Below are 10,613 nucleotides of genomic sequence, written 5' to 3' on the forward strand. Positions count from 1 at the left end.
GTGTATGTAAGAAAAGGAATTTAAAAAATAGCCTTGTGTCGGCAGATTAGAAAAACATCTTGCAAAGATCCAGAGTAGCGAAACACCATCTGCCTGGGGCATCACAGCCTTCATGAATCAGCGCTTATGTCGAAGATAACGTAAAACTCAAGTCTTTTATTTAGTCATAACTGGTATAAACAAAATGCTCAGGTTCAGAAACAGAATTCAAAAGTCTTAGAAAACATTTGCACCTTAAGGCTTTAGTGGTTAACCCGCCTGTTACCTTTGGGGTCAGTTTGAACCCATTCAATATTTGACGTCTCTAAATACATGATTAACATTTTTTTCTTCATACTTAATGACTTAATAATTTAATGGGGACAACTAGGTAATTCTAAAATTAACATGATCTGTGTTCAATGTCCTGTACACATTTTGTATTCATTGGTGACCCCAGGCTGTTTTAGCTGTATAAAACATAAGAAATAACATTTTACACACATTTGTTTTAGTTAACTATAACATGCCATTTATAATATTCAAAAAACTTATCTCTGCTTTAGGGCCCTCACCTAACATAATCACAGCTGTACTGAGAAACCCATGTGACATTTGGGAGGAAAAACATGATTCCTACAAGAACTTCAGTGTGTGGGGGAGGATATATTTTACTAACAGGACTATTTAGGTAGGTAGTCAGTAAGAAAAAAAAAAAGTTCCTGATACATAACTTTATGTAACTTTTTTTTTTATGGATAAATTGATGTTAGTAAATGTGCACGTAATAGGAGGGTTAAGGCACTGTTGTCAGCATAAAGACATAAGAAGTATGCAGGTTGCTCTGCACCTGGTTCTTTCAAGGTCTTTAAAAAAAAAAAAAAAAACAACCTGATCAATATATGGGCGGGGGTGGAGTGATTGCTTCATCCTTTGGTTTAAGTGGAGAGTTCAGCACAACTCCAAAATGTTCTGCCAAGACAGCAGGAATCTGCTCATCCTCTAGTTCCTCGGTGGTTTTTACCACAGCCCCTGTCACCTCTGAGGGAAATGTGATGGTGTTCAGTTTGCGGCCGATGTAGTTGAGCCTTCCCTCTGGCTTCAGGATGGAGCAGAGGGACTTGCAGAAGAAGATGGAGCTGGGAGAGGTCTGATGGTACTGGCACATCTCGACAAAGTCCTCCAGACGGCGCGGTTCAAGCGTGAACTTGTAGAGCTCTGTCCAATCTCCACCTGCACCTGTGTCTTCCTCCCCTTGCCACTCCAGGAAACACATGCCCTGGTCGTTTCTGACGCGGTACTCTCGGTGCCCCTGCCGCTGGGTCCCGCTGACCTCCAGTGAAATTGGGAAAGTGAACCCTGACGAGCCATAGCCGACGTCGCACAGCCAGCGCCGGCCTTCAAGCGTCACCATTGAGATCAAATGGTCGAAAGGTGGCCCGTAGCGGCCGGTGATTGAATTCCTCACCTGGCCTGAGAGCAGGGTGACCTGGAAGCCTAGTCGGGACAGCAGCCAGGAGAAGAGACTGTTGTTCTCAAAGCAGAAGCCACCTCGGCGCTGATTTACTATCTTGTCGTAGAGAAGCGGGAGGTCCAGCCTCACCTGTCCGCCACTGTGCAAGGTGAGGTTTTCAAACGGCACCGACATCAGGTGACTCACGTGCACCGACCGTAGCACGTCCAAAGTTGGCATAGCTGGTGCCACATACCCAATGCGCCTCAAATAGTTCTCCACGTCCATCTCCACACAAGTCATCTTTCTTGCCTCAATCACTTCAACTTTTCAGTGCAACTTCCCTGTATGGCAAGTCTACAAATAAACCGCAGGCCACCATAAAACAAGCACTGTAGACTTTGTACCGTGCAGTTCCTGTTTTTTTTTTCCTTTCTTTTTTTTTTTTTCTTCCTGGGTGGCTGGTGTTTTTTTTTTTTTTTTTTTTGTAGGCGGCGGCCACACACTAGCTTTCCACCTTACTTGCCCAGTCAATTTCAAACAAGCTGAATTATTTAGGGTCGATATTTGTTATGAAGCAAACATACACCTACAGTGTACAGTTTATTTTTTTCCACCAACAGTCTCATGTTGCTCAAGAAGACGAGACCTCGGCCCGGCCCAGTGACGTCAGCTCGACAGTCCCTTCTCCAGTTGAGGGAGAAAGATGGCGCCCACACACGTACTGAGATGCTGTCAACGGGGCTTAGCATGGATACCTGTGATTTTTATCGCCCTGGTCGTCTGCTGGTCGTACTATGCTTATGTGGTGGAGCTCTGCATACGTAAGTGCACGTCCTGAAGCCGGCTGGTGTGTGTTTGCGCTGCGCTGAAGCCCTCACAGCTTGTGTTTTGGTACTGCTGTCCACACAGCTGCTGGCCAGCAGGAAGTAAATGGACTGCAGCTCAACAATGGTGTTGGCAGGGTTACCAAACCTAGATATGGCTAATTATCTATGACTGTCCGTCGTGTTGCTTTCCCCTATTTTGTTGGTTAATGTGTTTTGGCCGCAGAAAAAGTTTCTCTCTGCTGTTGGTATCGCTAATGCTGCCCGTCTCGTCTCTTTTGTTCAGTGCCGTGGTGAATGGATGGGAATTATGCTAACTAAAGGCTGTTTGCCTGGCTGGCCAGATAATTTATTATCCTGTAACTTGGCTAGTTATCTTGGCACCGATGAAGTGTTGCGATGTTGTAAGCGAATGGCTTGTTTTAGAGGCTTTTTTTAATGTTAATATGGTCAAAATGACAATAGACGAACAGGAGAAGTAAATGCATTTTATCTAATATAATCAATACGTTAATGATGTTCTGTAATAGCCTTGTTAAATCGCTTGTTTACATCAGGAGTTCACAAAGTTGATCACATCAAGACCCCCTAATTTGAGAGGTGTTTGTTCCAGTGAACCCCATCTGAGAATATTTTTCCTATTTTAACAACAGATGAGAGTCAACCCTAACCAAATTAGTCATTCGTGTACATTTTCTTCTTATGCTAATTTTAATGACGAGGTTAAACTCTTGTTCTCTTTGCGGTAGAGCCCACTGAACCTTGTGACAGGCCTTAACGTGACACAACTGTGTAATTGTCACTGTTGAACTACAGGATTGTGTTCCCTCCTCATCTAACATTGGGCTCTCTCTCCCTCTCTCTCTCTCTCTCTCTCTCTCTCTTGTCTCTTGCAGTCACCATCCCCAGTATAGGAGAGCAGAGTAAGTGCACCGGGGAGTCAAAAGGATTGATTGTTTTTATTATAGAATGAAAGGAGTTCTTCTTAGCTGAGCCAATTTGCTGCTCAGTGGGATTATTTCTCTTTGGTCCAATGAAATATAGTTTATGTAGACTTAAATCAGACTGGCGCAGCTAGCAGGCACTCTCAGTTTCTCTCCCTCTCTCTCTCTCTCTCTCTCCCTCTCTCTCTCTCTCTCTCTCTCACTCATACTGCTGAAATAATTTGTGTTTATCTAGATGTACATTGTTCTTTATCATAAGGTCGTGTGCAAGTGTTTAACGTAAGTAGCCAGTCTGTGTTTGATGTTGGTCCTGATGCCTTGCTCATTGTTTCTCTCTAGTTGTATACCTGGTCTTCTTCCATCTCTCTTTCATCATGTTTGTATGGTCCTACTGGATGACCATCTTCACCAGGCCTGCCAACCCCTCTAAAGAGGTACAATAACCAGAATATCAAAAATAACCTCACTGTCCCACATCTTGTGTGGTGGTGGCAGAATCTACAGTGTCAGAGTTTCACCTGTAGATAAATAAAATAATGAGTGTGCTGACAGCCTGGTGAGCTGAAGGTTTTATTTTCTCTCTTTATTTTCTTAAGTTCTGCCTGCCCAAGGCTGAGAAGGAGCGCTATGAGAAGGAGGAGAGGCCAGAGTCACAGCAGGAGATCCTGTGGAGAGCTGCCTCCAGCTTACCACTGTATACTCGCACAGGGGCTGGAGGTACGCCTGTGTTTGTTTACATGTGTGTGTGTGAGTGTGTTGACTGTCATTTTTGTGCCGCTGTGTATTAATCAGTTACTGATGTGTCAACACGATGCAGCAATTCGTTACTGTGACCGCTGTCAAGTAATCAAGCCAGACCGGTGTCACCACTGCTCGGCGTGTGACATGTAAGCAAATCATTTCCATCCAAGTTCAGATTGTGTGAAAACATTGAGTTCTATGTCTTAGATTTAACCACAATTTCACTGAAATATTTTTGTATTTTATTGTTTGACTTGGCACCCTCTCTGATTAGGGCAGTCTTGTTTCTTATACTTCTCTTTTGTTCCTGTCTAATATCTGTTCCCCCTCTCTGTATGGCAGGTGTGTGCTGAAGATGGACCACCATTGTCCGTGGTATGTAGTGCTGCCTAGTCAGTAAAATTAATGTGTAATTCACAATTTAGCTGTGCTCAAAGGCTGCTTGGGATGCATTCACACTTGATATCAGCCATGCTTGGAGTGATGAAGTTAAACTCAGTTTGGTTTGTTTGGCATGGTGAGAAAAATACCAGTCAGACCTGGGTGCACTCAAAATAACTACAGAGAAATTGCTTCAAAATGTAGGTCTCAGTCCACTTCAAAGCAAACTGCCATATGGTTTGGAGTGAGAATTTAATGTAGAGCAATGACAGGAAACAGCATCAAAATGTGTAGTTTTATGAGCATGTTCTTTGTTCTTTGACCGTTGTTCAATGCAGTTTTATAGGTATAAAGAGTCAGATGTGAACATCTGATAGCAAAACGGACTCAAGCCTGCATAGCATACTATAACAAAAATGAACTAAGGGAAACAGCAGTCTGGACTGATGGTCATAGTCAGCTATTTTCCATGTGCACTTAACTAGAGAAGATAAAATATGGCAAAAGCACAGCCAAGCCCATAACACATACATAAAGTAGAAGTAGCTATATTTGGATTTATTTTGACACCCTCCTTTCCCTGCTCCCTGGCTGCCAAAATCTGACTTTGCAGGATGACAGGTTATTAAAACTTTCTCCAGTAAACAGCTACTAGTGAGTCTCTGTTGCTTTTGTTTACAAGAACTGGTTCACTTCTTAATGACCAGTGAGAAGCTAAACAGAGCACATACACCAAAGTGACTCTTTTCCCCCAGATTCAGACCAAAGAAAACAAACTGTAGCTGTGAATGCACCCTAAGACAGGGTTTGTCTTTAAAAGCCTGCAAGTGTAAACTCCAATGATCTGAGTTTTGTCTTAAATACAGTTTTGATAGGTGAGTTTGAATTTAACGTTACTTTTATAAAGTTGCATTCCTTCATGTCCAAAATATTTTTTTTTACCAGTATGGATCACTCTTAAATTTAACTTTTTGAAACCTGAAAAAACCCTGTGAGAGAAACATGAATCTTTCACCTTTTTAAAACTTAAAGATGGTACCCTTTCTGATGTCGGAGGACGTGATGTCAAATCTGTGTTTCCTGTGTTTGTGTGTCTCCAGGGTGAACAACTGTGTAGGCTTTTCCAACTACAAGTTCTTCATCCTCTTCCTGGCCTACTCGCTGATGTACTGTTTATTCATTGCAGCCACCGTGTTGCAGTATTTCATAAAGTTCTGGACAGTGAGTAACGATGTGCTCCACCCAACACAGCATCGCTCACACCCCAAACTGCATTTGTGTGTGTGTGAGTGTGCGCGCGCGTGTGTGTTTGTTTGAGGGTGGGATTATGTTGCACAGGATGCTGATTCGCTGCATGTCAGGAGCCTGCATGCACATCCTGTCATTTGGTTGTGCATGGTGCTGAGCTGTGCCGCTCCACTGTTTCTCTGTCCTTTCTCACCCCTTCGCCCTCTGACCCCTCTCTGTTTCCCCCCTCCTGTTTGTCCCCAGTTCTGTCACACACACAGGGTCATTGTTCTGCAGTTTCTCTCCTTCTTTCTCCCTCTCCACTATCAGAGCCATCAGTCACACCACTCGTTCAGCCACCAACACTTCCCCTCCTCCTCTCTCTCTCTCTTTTTTGCATTTTTCTCCCTCTTGTAGCTGCTCCACTCATACATTTTGATCCTTTTCACTGCCCGACACTTGTCTCTCATTCCATCTATCTTTTCATCCCCTTTCTTTCCTCTACTCCTGGCACACTTCCTGTGCCCACACACACTTTCTTCTCTTCATTTTTCTCTTCTCTTCACTTAGGCTTGACTCTCATTTCCCTTTGAATTTCCAAACCCCACCACCCTCCGCTCTTCTCCGTCTGTTCTTTCCCGGTGTTGCTAACCAGTCTTGTCTCTGTTTGTACTAAAGCTTTGCCGGAGGAAATCGGCAGAGAACTGCCCAAAGGTAACCCAGCCACCCTCCAAAGCCTTTAGTGTTGCAGACTCTCCTCATTGTGTGTTTTGTCTTTTTTCTTTTTTTTTTTCTTTTGGTTATGTCATGCGTGCAGTGCTGTGTAGTTGTGATATGGTTGATGTGACACTTGTCTTGTTTCTCTTACTTTGTCATTCACTTGTTACTCAGCCTCTCTCTCTCTCTCCCTCTCCCTCTCTCTCTCCTTGAATCTCCTCCATGTGAATTTGTTATTGACTCTCTCCCCTTTTCTTCTCCTGTCTTCCTCCCCAGAATGAACTGCCAGACACTCACGCCAAATTCCATGTCCTGTTTCTCTTTTTTGTGGCGGCCATGTTCTGCATCAGTATACTGTCCCTCTTCAGCTATCACCTATGGCTTGTAGGGAAGAACAGGTCCACTATAGGTAACACACACACACACATAAGGCTTGGGATCTGCTTTCTTGTAGTTCAGTCAGTTGAAAATGTGAAGAAATATGTTTTGTTTTTTGTTGTGTTTTCTGCCAATAATAGAGCATTGATTCTCAATTTTAAATATCCTGGATAGGACTTTTTTTTCCCCAGAGTTGAATGTTGAAAAAAGTTACTTTCTGAAGTGCAAATTACAACCTTACACATGCACACTCACTGCTTTGCACAGTCCATTCCTTTTAATTCTCATCACTCCAGAGATTCAGGTTTACTTACCTGTTAGTTGTTTTATTGTTGGTTTCATGACCTCTCTTTTTTTCTCGTCTCCCTCCATCTTGTCCTGCCGTGTTTGTCCGTCTGTCAGAGGCATTCAGAGCGCCGGTCTTCAGGACAGGCTCTGATAAGAATGGCTTCTCTCTGGGTTTCAACAAGAATATTGCTCAGGTCTTTGGAGACCAGAAAAAGTACTGGCTGCTGCCCATATTCACCAGGTGAGAGCGACAAGTATAGATTTAAAAAGAATCGGTACAATTTTAACTAACCACCAAGGGGATATTGAGTTTACACGGCACATGGAGAAAGCATACCACACAGACATTCAATCACAAATATGTGACACCATAAATGATTCAGTATGAAAAGTTGCCAGAGCAGCAGACTGCTTGTCATGTCTGTTGGTTCTTATAAATAACTACACTGCTGTCAACAGCATTGGACTCTATCTGCGTATGGGCTTGGTCATACTGGGGATAGTTTCATTTCTCTCTGCATCCTGTGGCCGAATTAAAATGCCAGTATGGTTGTACATTATGATTTGTACATTAAAAGATAGCAAAAGAAAAAAAAAATACAATCTTATTTTAAAGGAACAGTTCACCCAAAACACAAAAAGAAGTCATATTCTCATTTATCCCTTGTTCAGTTTATCCATCCAGATAGTTTCTGTGTGATTTTCGCAGCCTCCCCTGTCTCTCAGCATCCCAACACAACGGTGGTCATTTGAGAACCTCAAAATGTCAAAAAATTTACATGTGAAAAACCCAGCCACTAACGAGTACAAATTCACCAAATGATACTCAAACTATATGGATAGACAGATTGCACCAAGGAAAGTATCTTGTTTTTATATTTTGAGTGAACTATTCCTATCTATCTTTTTCAGATCTTGCTCTCATGGGTTAAATATCTGTTTTAAATCTAATCTGTGCTCAGTTGGGCTCCTTGTGGGTTGACCACAATCTAACAGTATTTCTCCTGTCCTCCTGCCTGTGTACAGCCAGGGAGACGGGCTGACGTTCCCCACACGGCTTGTCAATGCCGATCCGGAGCAGGCCACGGTTACCCTGCATCCAGAGCCCAATAAAAGGTGATGAAGCAGCAGCTGGACTTATCAAAATTTAATGACCAAGATTTGACATAAGGTTATGAAACAGATTTTTTTTTTTTCTTAGTGAAGGGGAATGATGCACAGTTTATGCTGACTTTCTCTCTTGGTGATGTTTGTTTCCAGTGCTGCCAGCATTCAGGCGAGCCCACTCAGCGAGTCACAAAACCGCCTCCTCAGCAACGACCAACATGTCAACAACACAGGAGTTCATCTGGCTAACAACACCTTGAAATCAGGTAAGCTGCACCACTGATTTTAACATGAAAAAATAACCTGCAACATTCTGCAGCCTCTTGTTTTTCTTATGACTTTCACCTTTTTGTTTGGCTTCACAGCTGGAAGTGAAACCATTACAATCTCCATGGAGAGCGAGTCCTAACCAGGTAAACATGAATGAATTACCTCTTTATCATTCTGTAGGTGTGGTTACCCGCTTTGACTTGTACACACCATTAGCAATCAAATATTTGTGTGCAGATGTCTGATTTGAGTGCGAACATGTTGCGGTGCTCAATTATGTGTGTTTTGACGGCTAACGTTTCTGTGGAGGAAATTGGAAACAGCAGTGTAATCAACACTAATTTAACTAATTATATTTAATTTTTTTGTTTCCTCTCCTCTCTGCCACAGGAGAAACTCCTCTGCCATCTAATATGATGCCTTAAGCAACGCTACACTTTAGTTTGTCACCATGGAAACAGTCTCCCAGCAGCAACCTCATCCCCAACAGATTCATTCAGCGTAACTATGGATATGTATTCTTTTTGCCCGTCTCAATGCATTGATACATTGATGGCATTGGCATTTTGGCATGCAGTGCCATTAGCAAATTTCACGCCTACCCATAAGAAAAGTAACACATTCTTGTTCCCTTCCACACCTACACACTTTTTTAGACACACGCACACACACTCTTAACACTCATTTATTCAACAATATAGATATTTTGTTGGATTGTTTCGCTCTTTTCACTCTCAACTTGAGCTTTCATCAATGGCGTCGGAGGGGAGCGTTTGAAAATCGCAGGAGTAGTAACTGATTTTGGTGTTTGGTGAAGAAACTTTGTGCCAAAAGCTACCTGAGTGCACCGAGGCGAACTGAGGGACTTTATGGCGGCAAGAGAGGGGGACAAGCTGGAAGGCTACTGTTGTTTTGAACGTTGTTTTGTTTTTTTGTTTGTTTTTTTTTTCACGTTGTGTTTTTAGAAATGCAGTGACGATGGATGACAGCTTTTGTTTTTAAACTCATAACGTTGCAGCAAGTGTATGGCTCGCACCTCACAGATGGATGTTGCCAGCCAAAACCCGGACTGCTCTACAGAAGACCCAGCTGCATGGCACACCGGACCAAACCATTGCAAAACAGGGGGCATGACAGAGGAGACTCTAGCTGGGTTTTGGATGGTGTTTTTGGATATCAGAGCACAAGATGGCGCATTTGCACTTTCTAGATTGAGTATCAGTATCCATCAAACAACGTGCTGCTTTGTTTCATGTCCAAAAAGCATCCTGCAGATAATGGATGTTAGATGATCATGTGATTCATTATGCGTGTGTGTGTGTGTGTGTGTGTTAGAGGTTGAGGAGCAGGAGGTTTTTGGAATTAACAGGAACTAAAATAATCAGCTTTATGTGTTCTTTGTGGCCGGTTTGGTTTACTTGTGTTTACTTGCTGCTTATATATTGATCCGCTCATCTGGGAGGTGCATCTCACACAGTGCAATGTGCAGTGTACTTTACTACCTGTTTTTGGAGTCACTTAATTATGCCATATGTTGATCAATGATTGTTAATGTTCCTGTCGGCTCACAATCCCTTCGCAACCGTTTTTATACAGCTCAGTGCTTCAGCCACCAACGTTTTTTGCCAAATAAGGGCTGACCTATCAGGAGCTCTGACCTCTGAACCTGAAGTGTTTACAACATGCGAGCTTTACCTTCATCTGCTCTCACCTCAGTGGCCAGTGTCAGTGTAACCAAATGATATTTGCCGGTCATTGTGGCGCAGTATTTTCTATATACGGCTTACCTGTCCCACCTGCCTGTTGTGATGTCCTAGAAGTACCAGTGCTGACCAGCAGGTGGTGACAAGATTCCTGGATATCTGCACTCCTTCAGATGAATCGTTTTCTGTACTATATCAAATGACTTAGGGGTCAGTTCACTTTCAGTTTAATGAACAGGTGGGGGATTTCTCAAGAATATTTGTACATTGCATCAGTGAGGAAGTAATAAAACATGCTAATTTCCCGTAATCACCCTTTCCCAGACTTCATTTCAAATCTGAGATGAAAGTGAAAGAAGCCTCGCTAATAAATGGCATTAGTGTTAAATAGAAGTGTGGGAAAACAGCTTGTGCCCACATGGTTGTGGTCGACACCACATGGATATCAGCTCACTATTGTGATCTTGAACTGCCAAAGGAGCTCTAATGTGTATAAAACCTAAATGCAAAGTCTATTGTGTCAGTGTTGAACGTCCTGGATGTGGGAGTGACTCACAGGGCCTTACAGTACCTTTGGCGGCATCATTTTGTCACAACC

The 10,613-nt window shown here is 42.9% G+C and overlaps 2 protein-coding genes across 3 annotated transcripts; one reads left to right on the forward strand and one right to left on the reverse strand.

Moving 5' to 3' along the window:
• Positions 1–136: 136 nt before the first annotated feature.
• On the reverse strand, positions 137–1,901 carry LOC115378575 (arylamine N-acetyltransferase 2-like). The gene has a single exon (XM_030078852.1). It carries the CDS (start codon positions 1,733–1,735, stop codon positions 875–877), a length of 861 nt encoding a protein of 286 aa, XP_029934712.1. The 5' UTR covers positions 1,736–1,901; the 3' UTR covers positions 137–874.
• On the forward strand, positions 1,469–10,613 carry zdhhc20b (zDHHC palmitoyltransferase 20b). 2 transcript variants are annotated; one of them, XM_030078849.1, is made up of 15 exons: positions 1,469–1,601; positions 2,056–2,256; positions 3,156–3,182; positions 3,543–3,637; positions 3,800–3,920; positions 4,021–4,090; positions 4,287–4,319; positions 5,426–5,546; positions 6,231–6,266; positions 6,546–6,678; positions 7,050–7,176; positions 7,962–8,051; positions 8,196–8,308; positions 8,408–8,455; positions 8,703–10,613. In XM_030078849.1, the coding sequence occupies exons 2-14, from the start codon at positions 2,139–2,141 to the stop codon at positions 8,449–8,451; spliced, it is 1,128 nt and encodes a 375-aa protein (XP_029934709.1). In that variant the 5' UTR covers positions 1,469–1,601; positions 2,056–2,138; the 3' UTR covers positions 8,452–8,455; positions 8,703–10,613. The 2 variants fall into 2 exon arrangements, with proteins under 2 accessions (XP_029934709.1, XP_029934710.1); XM_030078850.1 differs by lacking the exon at positions 6,231–6,266.

Source organism: Myripristis murdjan, chromosome 20 (assembly GCF_902150065.1).
Source record: "Myripristis murdjan chromosome 20, fMyrMur1.1, whole genome shotgun sequence".
NCBI classification, from domain to species: Eukaryota; Metazoa; Chordata; class Actinopteri; order Holocentriformes; family Holocentridae; genus Myripristis; species Myripristis murdjan.